General features: G+C 54.4%; 1 protein-coding gene across 4 annotated transcripts in view; it reads right to left on the bottom strand.

Moving 5' to 3' along the window:
- The window catches only part of SH2B3 (SH2B adaptor protein 3), a 38,037-nt gene extending 23,279 nt beyond the window's left edge, over positions 1 to 14,758 (bottom strand). For all 4 annotated transcript variants that reach the window (XM_055549749.1, XM_055549751.1, XM_055549750.1 and 1 more), the window contains exons 1-2: positions 14,407 to 14,758; positions 3,675 to 4,487 (exon numbers count right to left, since the gene is read on the bottom strand). In XM_055549749.1, the coding sequence (XP_055405724.1) occupies positions 3,675 to 4,460 (786 nt within the window). In that variant the 5' untranslated portion in view covers positions 4,461 to 4,487; positions 14,407 to 14,758. The remainder of the gene's footprint in view (positions 1 to 3,674; positions 4,488 to 14,406) is intronic.
- Positions 14,759 to 14,983: the final 225 nt, after the last annotated feature.

Below are 14,983 nucleotides of genomic sequence, written 5' to 3'. Positions count from 1 at the left end.
CTTGATCGTGCATCCCAGCCAGGTACCAAGGGCCCAAAGCAGTAAATAAATCTGCACTGACTTATTACCAAATAATAAGTCCCCAAATCATTTCACTACGACAACCACAACAACAAGAAACACCAGAAACGCCAAGCCTTCCCCGTACTGGGCACTCAGCAGAGGCGCCCTCCCAGGTAACACAACAGCCATGCAAAGTGCGAACTCTGAGAAGCTCAGCTCAATAGAGGAGGAAGCTGAGGCCCTGAGAGGTGACACCACCTGCCTAAGTATCTGCAGCTGAGAAAGAAGCTAATTCATTGTTTGAACTTGGGTCCGCCTGACTCCTGGCACTGGGTTTTCTAAGACGGTTTGTTTTAAGCAGCAGCAGTTCTTAAAAGTTTTACAGGGAATCGCACATTATCATGCAGGTAAGACCATGTATCTGGGATGTTATTTGCTTTTCATGGTGTCAGAGCCTTGAGACTTTTTAAAACAATGAGTAAAGTTTTTATCTGCACTTTCCAAAAGCTTCATGTTACATCTGGAATAAAATACTAACTCTTCACAGGACCTTCTCCCCTGTGAGCCATCTTCCCCTTCTGTGACCCCACCACGTTTCTGTGCTGCTCTCTTAAAAACATGCAAAATGCTTTCCCATCTCCGTGCCTTTTCCCTATGCTGTTCCCGAAACCCAGAGATTCTTATCTCAGTAAGATCTTAGTTCAGGGACTTCCCTGGCGGTCCAATGGTTAAGAATCTGCCTGCTAATGCAGGAGATGTAGGTTCAATTCCTGGTCTGTGAACCAAGATCCCACATGCCACAGAGCAACTAACCCTGACGCCACAACTACTGAGACCGTGCACTCTGAAGTCTGAGAACCTCAACTAGAAGCCCATTCACTGTAACAAAGACCCAGTGCAGCCAAAAAACAAAAGATCTCAGTTCACAAGTCACCTCCTCAATGGCAGCCCAGTGCTTAGGACTCTATGCTTTCACTAACGGGGTTCAATCTCTGGTTGTGGAACTAAGATTCCCACAAGCCTCACAGCACAGTTGGGGGAAAAAAAAGTTACCTCAAGATTCACAGTTAAACTTTGGTGATTAAGACAGTGTGGTGTTGGCATAGGATAGACACACAGGCCAATGGAACAGCAGGTCCAGAAGCACACAGATGGACACTAGATTCAGGCTGACAGTAGCATCCCATGAGACCCAACGGGAAAAAGAAGGTCACATCAGCATGCAGCACCAGGCCTGGAAGAGCTGTGACCCCCACCTCACACCGCAGTTCAGGGTGGATCTTGTGAAGGCCTGTCAATATGATTCGGCCCAAACAATAAAGCTTTTAGAAGACAAGACAAGAAAGATCTTCATGACCCTTGGTAGGCAAAGATTCCTTTAATGGGACAGAAAAAGCACTAACCATAAACGAAAGCAATCGATAAACTTTAGACTACATTAAAATCAAGAACTTAGGTTCACAAAAGGATTCCATTAAAAGAGTAAAAAGATAAGCACAGTGCAGAAGATGATACGGACAAAGAAACTGCGTTCAGGGTATATAAAAACTATAAATCAATATGAAACAGACAGACAATTCAATAAAAATGACAAACACTTGAAAAAAGAGCCAGTCCCAATGGCCAATAAACACATGATAAGGTACTCAACTTCATAAGTCAGGGAAATACAAATTAAAGCCGCAATTTGAGATACCAGTATACATCCATTGAAGAAAAGAAAAAAAAGACTCATACACTGCTGATGAGGATGCAAAACTGTGCTGTCAATTTGTAAAAAAATTTAGAAGTTTCTTACAAAGTTAAACGTGCACTTACCATATGACCTAGCACTTCTAGGAATCTACCAATGAACTTGGATCTGGTGTGAGGGGGCTGAGGGAAATGGAAGCATATGTCCATACAAAGACCTCAGAACAAATTTCATTACAGCATGATTTGTAAAAGTCCCAAAGCAGAAACAATCCAAATATCCACCAATCGGTAAACAGAGAAACAAATTGAAGGACATCCATACAACAGACTGGATTTACTCAGCCATAAAAAGAAACAAACTCTAGTACATCCAAGAGCACGAGCAAATGTCTAGAACATACTGGGTGAAAGAGGCCAGACATAAAAACCAATTTACTGTGCGATTCCGGTCTTCCTAGGTTGCCCCAGTGGGAAAGAACCCGCCTGCCAAGGCAGGTTAGATGTAACAGATGGGGGTTCCATCCCTGGGTCAGAAAGATCCCCTGGAGGAGGGCATGGCAACCCACTCCAGTATTCCTGCCTAGAGAATCCCATGGACAGAGCCTGGCAGGCTGCAGTCCATGGGGTCCCACAGAGTCAGACACAAATGAAGCAACTTAGCACGCACACACAGACTGTGCAATTCCATTTATATGAAGTTCAAAACAGAGAAATGCAATCCATAGGGGCATGAGTCAATGTGGGGGAGGGTGGGTGCTGATGTGGAAGAGGTGTGAGGGAGCCCCCCAGGGCACTGGGCCACTGGGTGTACAAACACAGAGATCCTTGTGAAGTTTCAGACGCACTTCACACGGCTCAGCATGTGAGTATGACTCCACAGAGAAGTTTAAAAAGGAAAGGTACTTCACACAAGGGGCTTCCTTAACAACATCCCATCCCACCCCCAAATTAGGACCTCCTCCCAGAGGTTCCATTTCTTTCTTTCAGAACACAAGATACAATTTATAATTCCAAGTTCATTGGTCATGTTACTCCTTCAATAGCCCCACCAGGACACCAGCTTCCCCAGCAACTAGTGCTGAGCAGTTGCTCAACAAGTATTTTTTGAATGAATGAGTAATTGTTGGTCTCCTCCACCCAGACGGTGAACCCCCCCACCCCGCCCCCCGCGCCCCAGGGCTGGGATCTGCTTTGCTCACTCTCTAGACTAAGGGCCTAGGACATAACAGAACCACAAAGAGAAGGGAATTACAGGCCACGGGATCCCATCAGCTTGACACATCTGGTCAAAGATGGAGTCCTGCTGGTGTCCAGAAGACAACGAGCCTTCAGCCTCAACCGCACCACTGGAACTGTGTCCCAAAAGACCAAAAAAAAAAAATCTAAACTTCAAAGAAAGTAAGACATTCACAAAGCATGGAAGGCCTCTAAGGAATTCCACCACAGTTTTTAACTCCTTAGGAGAAATCCTCCTATTTGTCAGGGTCAACCTGGGTCAGGCTTTTCAAGGACCCTGAACCAGGCTGCCACCGGCCCACATGATGCCCATGTACAGTGTCACTGGATATTCTACAAAATCCCTGACCAGTGCTGCTGAAAACTGCCAAGGCCGCTGGAAACAAGGCTGAAGAACAGCCAAGAGGTGCCTAAGAACACATGACGACTACATTGAACTTGGTGTCCTGAGGCAAAAAAGGGACCTTAGGGGAAAACCAGGGGAATCCAAAGGACCCTCAGAGTCCAGTTAACAGTCATGTTCCAACGTTTATTCCTTAATTATACGACGAATGTGCATGGCATTGTAACAGAGAAACACGAAGCAAAGCTGAGTGTGGCGTCTAAGGGAGCTCTGTACTACCTAAAAATGGGAAATGATTCTCTGAGGGAACAGTTTACTTTTTAAAAGTCCCCTGGGCACTCTGCAGCTACCTGCTGGGAAAGTGTCACCACCCTGAGCCACGTGCGCGGGGTCTTACCTTGGGCGGGTCGAAGAGCTCTAGCAGGCGGTCTGCGCCGTCGGGGCCCGAGCGCCGCAGCGCCAGCCGCCCCCGCTGCCAGCGTGCCCCGCTGTCCATGGAGGCCTCGTCGGCAAGGCTGTACCGCAGCGTCGCCTCCTTGAGTGCCTCGGGCGGCGGCTCCCGGGCCAGGCTCCAGGGCAGGAGCTTCCTGGCCAGGCCGGGCCTGGCCGGGGCCTCGCCGGCGTCCCCGTTGGTGGCGACGGGGCCCGCGGGCAGCTCGCCGGCCGAGCGGTGGCGGAAGATGTGGCGGAGGCTGTGGCGCAGATGCCGGAGCGAGCAGGTGGCGGCCGGTCGCGGCGGGGCCAGCTCCTCGGAGCTGCGGGCCTTGGGCAGGCCGGGGGCGGGCGCGGGGGCCGGGGCGGCAGGGCCGGCGCCCGGCTCGGCAGGGGCCGCCTCGGCCTTGGCCGGGGACCCGCGGCCCGTCTCACGGTAGTCGCGCGCGGGGGCGGCGGGGGCGGCCCGGGGTGCCGGCGGCCCGGGCGCCCGGCCCTCGCGCACTTCGCGGCAGAAGTAGCGCTGGAAGAGGTCGGTGAACTGCAGCGACACGAGCTCGGCACGCAGCGGCGCGTGGTGCGGGTGCTCGCGGGCGAAGAGCCAGTACTGCCGGGCCAGCTCCCGGGCCGCAGCCACTGCGTGCAGCTCGCAGAACTCGCTCCAGCCCCGCGGGGACGGGGCGGCCGCCGCCGAGGTGGAGGCCGAGGACGCAGACGAGGCCGAGGAGGACTGCAGGGTGGGCCCATTCATGGCGGAGACCGAGGTGGAGTGGCCAGGCTGAAAGACACGGTGGGGAGTGCGCAACAGAGGAGGGAGTGGACGGCTGGGCAGACCACCACAATACCACTGCCAGAGATGCTGGTCACCAGGCACTACCTCAAAAAGCAAAAATTACCTTAATACCCAGTGCTGGTGAAATGCAGCAAAATGAGCACTCCCCTACAATGTTGCGGGTACTGGGGGAGTACAGCCTTTTGGGCCGGCAGCTTGGGAGGATCCTTTTCAGACCTAGTAATTCCCCTTGTAAGTATTCAAGAGAAAGTTTCCCACCTGAGCAGAGAGACATGTACAGGACAATCCCCTTCCAGGTGTTTCCTGCCCCAACATTTATAATAGGGAAAAAGTGCTGTGCTTAGTTGCTCAGTCATGTGAGACTTTGTGACCCCATGGATTGCAGCCTGCCTGTCGCCTCTGTCCATGGGATTTCCCAGCAAGAATACTGGAATGGGTTGCCATTCTCTTCTCCAGGGGATCTTCCTAACCCAGGGATCGAACCCAGGTCTCCCACATCACAGGCTGATTCTTTACCGTTTGAGCCAGGGAAAAGGTAAATTCAACCTAAGGGCTTCCTAGGTGACTCAGCAGGAAAGAATCCTCTTTCGAATGCAGCAGTCGGGAAGATCCCCTGGAAAAGAAATGGCAACCCTCTCCAATATTCTTGTCCGGGAAATCCCATGGACAGAGGAGCCTGGTGCACTACAGTCTATGGGGTAGCAAAGAGTCTCACACGACTGAGCGACTAATAACAACGAATACAACCTAAACGCCTATCAGTCAGAGACTTGTGAAACAAACTGGGATACGTCTGCAGGCCAGAATGTGCTACAGCATATTCCAAAAGGAAGAAGATCGATGCTACCATCTTGGGACGTCTCCAGGGCACAGCATCAAGGGAAAAAGCAAACCACTGAGCAATACAAACCATTCATGATCCCATTTACATGAACATACAAAGCAAAACTACCAATTCTTATGTGTACATAAATGTATTTAAGTGATGGGCAAGAAAGATGTGGCTGGAGCAAACCCATGCAGCGATAGTAGTGACCTGTGGGGAAGAGTCAGAAGTTGGGGTGCAAGAGGGGAAGTAACCAAGGAAGATTTATTGCTTGTCTCTAGAAAATCTGGTTAAGAACATGGCGCCTGGAGCCTAGATTCAAATCCCACTGCTTACTAGTTGTTACCCTGGGTTCGTTGATGTCTTTCTGCCTTGCTTGCCCCATCTGTAAAATGGGGAACATGTTGCACCTACCTCATAGAAGTGTTATGAGGATTCACTGAATTAAATGGAAAGGCTTTGGAACCTAAGGAAAGCCTAATAAGTCTTGTAATCAATGTTACAATAAGAGTGTATTATTGGTGTAATAAAAATAAACATAAAAGATAAAAAGGAATAAATTAACAAGACTCATAAGGGGTACAAAGGTACTTCCTGCTCTGATGGGGGAATGTTGGGACAGGTGACCCTTGCCTGTTCATCGCAACTGGGGCTCCTACACAATCAAAGTGCAGAAGCCCCCTACCCTCTGCTGTCCACGGTGCTGAACCCTGGCCCTCTCTCCTTACCATCAGTACTGTCCTTCCTTCCAACCGAGCCAGGTTGGGCCTGGGCCCCTGCTGAGGACCACACACTCATGGATGCCTACTCACCCCACCCTGATATTACTGAGGACCTACTGTGTGCCAGGCACTGTGCTAGGCCCTGAGGATACAGGAGCGAACCAGACAGAAATTCCTGCTCTCCTGGAGCTACATTATACACAAACACACAAAAGTACTGTCTGTGTGCCTCTCATCGGACCTCTCTGAACCCTAGTTTCTTCATCTGTCAAATGGGGAGCAGCACAGTATCCACCTTCTAAGACCTTGAAAGGAGTCCTTGTAAGGGGACTCAAGGTGAGACTCTGAACCTAGAAACTGGGGTTCTTTCTGCCCCACCCCATTCTACATCTCCATGTCCTGGTGGTGACCCTGCAGCCGATCACAGCAGCATAGCCCAGAAGGCATGGAGTGGGTGCCACTGCTTTAGCTGGGAGGGTGCTGTGCAAACACTTGACGACTTTGCACATTACAGGGCCCTCGGCAGCTACACACAGGAGGCACTTTGTACACAGTGGGCAGAAGGGAAGGAAGAGGGGCCACATGTGTCCTTGGCCACCACACTCCAAGAAAACCACCCTGTCACTGAAGGAGAGCGTTTTACCTGAAAGTATGGGTAACCTGTCCTTGGCTAACCCCTTGGCCACCCCACCTTGATACAGCACTGTGCTCACAGGTTGGGGAACCAGATTCCAGACCCGAGTGCCTGTCCCATCCACAAGACCTTGTGTGATCGGCCCTCACACTGGCTGCTGCTGGGCCACTGCATCAGGTGTCCCTGTGCCCTGCCTGCTCCCAGTCTCACTCAGAAGCCTTCCTTGAGCTCACTGGTGACTGAGTCCTGAACTTGTCTTTCAGCACACGTGCTCTCATTCAATCACTGTGATTATTTAATGAGTGACTCTCTCCCCCACCAGACTGTGAACTCCACAATGCCAGGAGTCACTTCCAGCTCCAACCCCAAGTCCTAGCATGCAGCAGAAGCCCAATAAACACCTGCTGAATGAATGAAGGTAGGAATACAAGAAGCTGGCTGGATTTGCAACCTCTGGCTCCTCCAGCAGGTGTGTGGTGGCCAGCATTCACTGATGAGCACTTCTTGCTGGGCCAACCCACTGCCTGGGCACCCAGGCCTGTCCCTTTGTCTGGAACACCTGACCCTGTCCGACCCTATACATCAGAGACCTGAAGCCCAGCTGCAGGACCAACCCTGGGAAGAGCCTTCTTGGAACAGCTGTGCCCACCCCAAGCTCCCTCACCACTCAGGCAGGGGCCAGCAGCCCTCCTCACTGGGCCCCCTACTCCAGTTCCCCACAGGAAGAGTGGTGTGTACTCAATACTTGCTAAACATCAGGCATTTTTCTAACTGCTTTTGCAAAACATTAACTTTCCCAGGCTTAACAACAGCACTAGCAGGTAGGGTCAATAATTGCTCCCATTTTACAGGTGGTTAAACTGAAGCACAGATCTCCCGTGGCTAGCGATCAATGCAAACCCCACACAGAAGCCCCCCACAAAACACCTGATCAGTGCCCAAACGCACACTACAAGGAAGACTTAGTGCCCAGTGAACGAGTGTCCAGAGGAGAAGACAGAAAGGCCTCACTCAGGTCCTCCTGGTGGTTCAGACAGTACAGCATCTGCCTACAATGCGGGAGACCTAGGTTCGATTCCTGGGTCGGGAAGATCCCCTGGAAAAGGAAATGGCAACCCACTCCAGTACTCTTGCCTGGAAAATCCCATGGATGGAGGAGCCTGGTAGGCTACAGTCCATGGGGTCACAGAGTCGGACACGACTGAGTGACTTCACTCCCTCAGGTCCTGCTGGAGTCAGGAGGCCCCAGCGACTCTAAACAAGTGGTTGGAAAATAGCCACAGGGTGAAAATTTTAAAAACAACAATAAATGACGCTATTTCACGCTATGTGCCCTGCTTTGTACTAAATACTTTGCATTTTTTCACTTGTTTATTCCCCATCAGCAGGGGCAGTCCCAGAATTATGCCCATTTGATGGATGAGAAAGCCAAGGTGGGGGAGGAATGGTCTGTCCAAGGTCACAAGGCCCATGAGGGGCACAGCTGGGATTAAAAGCCTGTTCAGTTGCAGGGAGCACCAGCTATAGTGAGCAATACTGCTCACCGTTCACCTCCCTCAGCATCTGCCCCAGCAGCCAAGGGCCACGGCACTCCGGCCCACTCCATAGGGCATGTCAGAACAGCAACTCCAGAAATGCTAAAGTTGCATGAAGTGGTGAATTCTCAGGGTTGAGGCAGGCTGCTGTTTGACAGTCATACTCTTGCAATCATGCCCCTGACCTTCATGGACTGACAAAAAAATGGCTGAGGGGCTTCGAGAAACCCACCACCACAAATGAGCTCACCACAGTGGAGATACCAACCAAATCTGGGTTCACATCCTCATTCTGCCACTTCCTTGCTGTGTGCTGCAGAAGAGAGGGCTCCCCTCCCCATCTGTAAAATGGGTTCATGTTTTTCTCTGGACATTCACTAGGAGCATTCTAAGAACTGATATCTGTGGGGTCCTCGGCACAGGGCTCAAAGAAACAAGTGGCTATTGCTGTTATTATTGTTCAAAAAGAGGGGTACCAGCTCCAGAGAATGTCAAAGCCGCCTGCTGTAAGAAGCCACAGGCAGCGTCTCACAGGCTTCACTGGCTGGGCCAGGAAGGGGGCAGGGCAGGGGGGGTGGGTCACAGAAGCCTGAACACAAGGCCTTCTCAGGGGAGAAGCATTGCTTAGGCAGCTCCGGCAGGAGCTCTGGGCAGGAAGCCACCAGCCAGAGCACTCAGCTGTGGCCTGTGTTGGGGAGGGGGCCATGCCTGGGAGCTTTCCTGGCCAGGGCAGGCAGCCAGGCCACAGGAAGGTGGTCCCCTCTTTGGGCCCTGGCCCAGGAGGTAGCATTTACTGAGTGTTTACTATGTGCCAGACACAGAGGAAGAGCAACTGATCAGATCACGCCAACCCTGGGAACAGGGCCTAGAAGCTCTTGGCAGGAAAAGCAACTACTAATGACCTGTGGGTTCCCAGGAGCCCCCCAGGCTTCAGCTAGCAGGTTCGAGGAGAGGGGTCTTTGGGGCATTTTTTTCCCCTCCAATCCCCTCCCCACCCATGGGAGCATCTAGGAGTCTGGGCAACCAAAGGGATGAATAGCTGTCACAGAGGGCCTGCAAGTCCTGGGGTCCCTCCCACCTCCTCATCCAGGGCTTTGAGGACAGGGAGTTCTGCTGGATAGGAAGTAGGGATCCAAGATCTCCCCAAACCCCCCAGCAGGGTAAGGGACGAGGATGAGGCAACAAGAACAGTGACATCGGACTGCATTCTGGCGCCCCACCCAATTCCCCACCGCACACCCACAGAGGTGGGGGCAGCTACTTCTGTGCCCATCCTGGGGCTCACATCGCCGGGGAGGGGAGGTGGGTCTGCCTTTCAGGCCCCCAAGTTTAAAACAAGAGTGTCCACAGCATCCCTGCTAAGGGCAACCTGGGGCGGGCTCTGAAGGCTCAGCCAGTGCTTGGCGGGGACCCCTTGTTCAGGCAGATAGCAATGCATCCTACCGAAGCCTCAGGACCCCAGAGACTGAGGCTCAAAGCCTCTCCTATGTCCCATCACCCCGGGTAATAATAGAATCCGGGGAAGCTAATATTTCCTGCTTCATTATCAGGCCCAGGTGCAGAGAAGGCCCTTACCCACCTGTGGGAATTTCACCTGCCAAGGCTCAGGGAGAATATTTTAAATTGTGTCAAGTGAACTTAAAATGAGCCAGTTCAGAGCCTCCATCCGCACCCAGGTCTACAGCTCACAGATGTTCAGGCAGGAAGTCTTACACCGGCTGAGGAAGACGTCTCCTCCAAGGAGCCCTCCAGGTTCATTCCAGGCTGCTGGAAGCATTTCTGCCTTTCCTGCCTGCAGCACCGACTTTCTCTGGGAGCCCAGATCCCCCCTGTCCAAGAAGGCCCAGAGAGTTGAGGGGATTCCAACACACAGCCTGGCAGGAGGCCCACTGCCCTTTTACACCACTCAGGCTGGGTCAGACTGTAGAGGAACCTATTGGAGGTTCAGAGCAGGGGCCCTAGGGAGGCTGAGAAGTGGGGTCTCTCCTAGACCACTGGGCAGCCAGGGAGCCCTGAGGCACTCTCTCTGGGGTCACCGAGTGCCCGAGGACATTTATCACACCAGCGCAGTCTGCCAGAACAGGAAATGTCCTCTGGCTTCCTCTGCCCCCACCCCCGCCTGACACCCCGGCCAACAGCCCAGCTAGGCTTCGGGAGGTGGGGAGAGCCAGGCCCATCCCCACCCCCCAAGAATAAGCAGAACTTCTAAGCCACCCCCATCCCAGGATAGGACTTCTCCCTTTAAGTGCCCCTGGGTGGAGGAGAGATGGCAGGGCAGCCTGTCAGCTTCACATGTCCCAAGGCCCCCAGATGGTGTTGCCTCTTCAGGATATCAGGATGGGAGCCCTCAAGCCCTCCCACTCCTGTGTGCCTCTCTCCACACTCATCATCCTCTCTGGGACTCTCTTCCAGTGACATGACAGGAGTGCCAGCTCTCAAAGGACCGATTTTGTGCCAATGATCCTCTTTTGTGTCCATCTCCCCTAATCGCATTTCCAGGCCCCCAGCCCCTCAGGGCCAAGGCCTCCCCCTCAGGCGCCCTGTGAGTCTGCTCCCAATGAGCCGGGCACAGGCTTCCTCCCCCCAGGCCTCCCTGGGGACATGCAGGGCAGTGGCAGGCTCTCCCCCGCTACACCCCAGCCAGTGGGGTGGGGGCCCACATCCGGGCAGGCCCCCAGGGGCTCCGTTGCCTGGTTCACGAGGAAGCCTGCAGCCCGGCCCCCCTAGCCGACCCCTGACAGGGTGGCGTGGGAGGAAAAATCTTCCAGCCATCTGCTCAGCTGCTGGGTTTCCGGACGGGGCGGAGCCGGGAGACACCAGGAGGACTTGCTCTCCTGGGGAAGTGCCCCTTGCCCCTGCGGTCAGGAAGGACTGAGCGGCCCAGGGATGATCTTTGGGACCCCAGAGTCCCCACTGAAGAATGCTGGTCATCCAGGTTTCTGGGGGCCCAAGTCAGTGGTGTCCAGCTGCGGTTTGGACCTGCCCAGTCCCCAAGGGACCTCAGGCCCCGGAAGCCAGGGAGCTGGGGCACAGGACTCCTGGGTCCAATTAGGCCTGACTCAGCCAGTGACCCTAGCTGAGTCACTTCCCCTGGGCAGCCTGCTGGCCTCAGTTTCCTCAGGGAGGGAGGGCAGCTGGGAACAGGGTCTGGCTGGGAACAAGCAACTTGTATTACACCTCTGGACTCTCTGAGGCAGGCTTCTTTTGTCTGCCAGATGGAAGCAGCTTCCTGTTCTGCCCCGCCAAAGATGCTGACCACCCCACGGCCCCCAGGGACCATTTTCCCAGGAAACCTGGCAATTAAGTGCCAGTCTCCCTCTCAGGCATTAACAGCAATAGCTCTTATTAAGCACTGACTGCATGCCAGGCACTGTGCCTGCCTCTTCTCAAAACAAACCTATTAGTGCTCTCATTCATAGACAAGGAAATCCACAGCTCAGAGAGGTTAAGGGACAAGCCTAAGGTCACACAGCCATAGCAATTATACTCAACACAGTGTGAGTCCCTGCTCTGTGCCAGGCTCATACCCTTCACATATGAACTCACATACAGGATCATATACCCGAGAGAAGCTGGAACCCCCACTGGGCAGTTGAGGTCCCGAGAGGTCAGGTAACTTGTCCAAGGCTTCACAGCTAGAAGCTGGCAAAGCTCAGATTTGGTTCCAAAATCCATGCTGCTACTGGGAGAAGCAAGAACTGAACAGAGAAGTCCTCTCATTTGAATAATAACAACAATAACAACAACAGTGTCTATTATTAATTGAGTGCCAAGGCCAGCACTGAGTGCTTTATGTGCTCTGTCTCTCCCACTCAGGGTGGGCAGTGCGGGGGACGGGCAGCTGGAACGTCCCTCCAAGTGCCTCCAACACTGCCCCCTCTGCCCTCAAGGAAGCTCCATCCAGGAGGTGGCACAGCCGGACCCAGACACCCAACGGCGCCTACAAGCTGAACTGCTGCAGGGCTCCCCAGCACCTGCCGGGCCCAGGCTACTGCTGTATTGCAGTAGTTCTACAGGAACGAATTTGTGTTACAAAGTTCTGTTTAATGGAGAAGGATCAAGCCCAGGATTCAGAAGAATGGGGGAGGGGAAGGAGAAGGAAAACAAGCAAGGCACACACAACAAGATAACAATCATCTCTTCCTTATTACTATTCTTCCTCCCGAATTCACTCATTTATGGTTCCAATGACCCTAAAGAAGTAGGTACTAATATCACACCCACTTGACAGATGAAGAAACTGAGGCAGGGGGTTGTTAAGCAAGGCCATAAGAGCCGGGATTCACCAACATCTCACCCTGTCCAGGAACTCCAGAATTCTTCTCCCAGAACTCAGGAAACCCCAGAGCTGCTCACGCAGGTGGTGCTCAAGGGATACTGATGAACAAACATTCCACAGCCAGTAACAATAACACTAATGATGGTAATGAGGAAAATCACCGCCACCTGTAATTGAACCTTTCCATGCCAGGCTCATTATATGCCTACCACAAACCTATTATTACCTCATTTCACACAGGGGAAACCAAGGCTCACAAGTGTCACTTGCTCATGCTCTCGGCTGGGAAAAAGCAGTGGGGGTATGGAACCTAAGCTTCCACGACCCTCCTCTGTCACTGCTGAGCCCTGAAGGAACTCAGACGCCAGAAGCTGATGCTTTAGTCCAGCCCCTTCCCAGCTGGCTCCTCCACAGCCCACAGAGACTCACACGAGTTCTAGGAATGTTCACCCTTTGGCTCCAAAGGATTTTCCCTCCCAGAGGGGGGTTGTGGGAAAAAGCTCAGAAAAAGTGTATTAAAAACCCATCCAACTTCCCCAAAGGGCCCTGGCCTCTCATCTGCTGACCCCAGCCTGACAAGGGGTCTCAGTCCGCTCTCCCCCCACTACGCCTGGGTCCCTTGGCCCCAGGGGGCCTCCAGGGCTGTTTCCGCTCTGGCAGCCAGGTCAGTGATGGGAAATTCAGACACAACTCGCACCCACAACTCTGGAGATGCCTATGCCCGCCGCCCTGGCAGGGGCCCTAGGGATTGGACTGTAAATGGGAACGGACTGGCTGCCCCAGCTGAGCAGGGCAGCTGCTGGGTGTCGGAGGAAGCTCATCTCCCAGGGCAGATCTCCGCCCCTCCTGCTCCCAAAGCTGGTCCTTGGCCCTCCAGACTTCGTTTTGCCCGGCCCTCTGTTCAGAAACCCCCCTCCTGGAGCCCAATTTCACTTCCTCCCACTTAGTCCAGCCTGGCCATTCCCCTCCCTGGACGCCTCCAGCTGCATGCAGTGAACTCCTTACCTACATCATTGTGGCCCGGGAATGGGGAAGAGAAACAGGAGAATGAGGAAACTCAAGGAAAAAAAGTGGAATGGCAGGCAGGCCCCCCTCCCCAGTTCCTCAAATGCAGTCCCCAATGTCCCAAAAACCCCCAGAAACAGAATGAGGGAAGGGAGGGGATTTCTGCACCAGGCATTAAGGGCCTCTGAAATACCTTCCAGTCCTGCTGACCTATTAGGCCAATGACTTGTTTCCCTGTTTATTTTGGGTGGAAGGATTCCCCTGGAGCCCCATGTCCAGGTGGGAAGGTACCAGTCCAAAGAGAACTGAGCTCTGAAAGCCCTAACCCTTTTGAACCCCCAGATTCTGCAGCATGGGGGCACCTGGGCCACCCCACCTCCCTGAGGCAGAGAATGGGGAGAGGGGTTTCTGGAATGCTGGGGGTGGGGGGCGGTGAGTGCTACCCTCTTAGCCACATGGCCTGGCCTGGGAGAGCAGGGAGAGGCCTGTGCCCCACTCCAAGAGGACGCTTCCATTCTCACGGGCTCAGTTTGACTACTTTCACTTTCAAGGTACCAAAGCAGTGACCCCCCAACCCCTCCTCTCTAGGCACAATTTGACTGGCTAGGCTACAATAAGAGGCAGCTGGGAGTATTAGCCAAACCCTCTCCCAGCGCCTCCCCCACTGCCTCAGCTACCCCCACTACATCCCCAACACGTGTGTGGGTGTCGGCTGAGAGGGTGTCGCAGGAGCTGGGGAACGGTCACCCCTGAACACCCCCATCTGAGTGAGCAGCAGGACAATATTTTAGGCAGTTGCGGGAGTGCGCAGACACTGGGCAGAACGGGACACGGGGCCTCCCCGTTCCCCATTGAAGCCCTCCCAGCCCCGGAGGAGGAGAGCCCTGGGAAAGGCGTGCTTACCTGAGAGAGAGGGGGTCCGGGCCCGGCCGGCCCATGGCGTCGCGCGCCCCCGGCCCCCCGAAATCCCGAGGGGGCGGGCGGGCCCCCGCCCCGGGCGCGTTCTCTCCCGCGCGCCGGCTCCTGGCTCGCGGCTCGCTCGAGCGGGGCTCAGGCAGGAAACCCGGGCTCGGAAAATGGCCAGCGCCTCATCATTTCCGCCGCCAGCGCTTGACAGTTGCGGGAGGATGCGCCTCCGGGCCGCCACCGGGGAAACTTTGCTGTCTCCGACGTCGCCACCGCGGGCCGCGACAGTCCGGGCGGGCGGCCGGGCGGAGGCGGTGGCCCGAGCCCATGCCGCCCCGCGCCGTTATGTAAAGAGGAACCGGCTGTGCTAGCGGAGCCCGGCGGGGGAGGGCGACTACAAGAGGGGCGGGGCCTGGGCGGGGCCTGGGCGGGGCCGGGCCACGCGAGGCCCCGCCCCCGCCCGCCCCCCCGAGAGCCGGACTTGGCCGGAGGCTGTGGGGGGGCGGGAAAAACAGGGCTCGAGGGGCGGGGCTGGTCCATGCCCCGCCCACCAGCCCGATTTCTCCGCAACTGA

This window comes from Bubalus kerabau, chromosome 16 (assembly GCF_029407905.1).
Source record: "Bubalus kerabau isolate K-KA32 ecotype Philippines breed swamp buffalo chromosome 16, PCC_UOA_SB_1v2, whole genome shotgun sequence".
In the NCBI taxonomy this organism is placed as follows: Eukaryota; Metazoa; Chordata; class Mammalia; order Artiodactyla; family Bovidae; genus Bubalus; species Bubalus kerabau.
The sequence above is the reverse complement of the archived record's forward strand: the minus strand, read 5'-3'. Positions and strand labels throughout refer to the sequence as shown.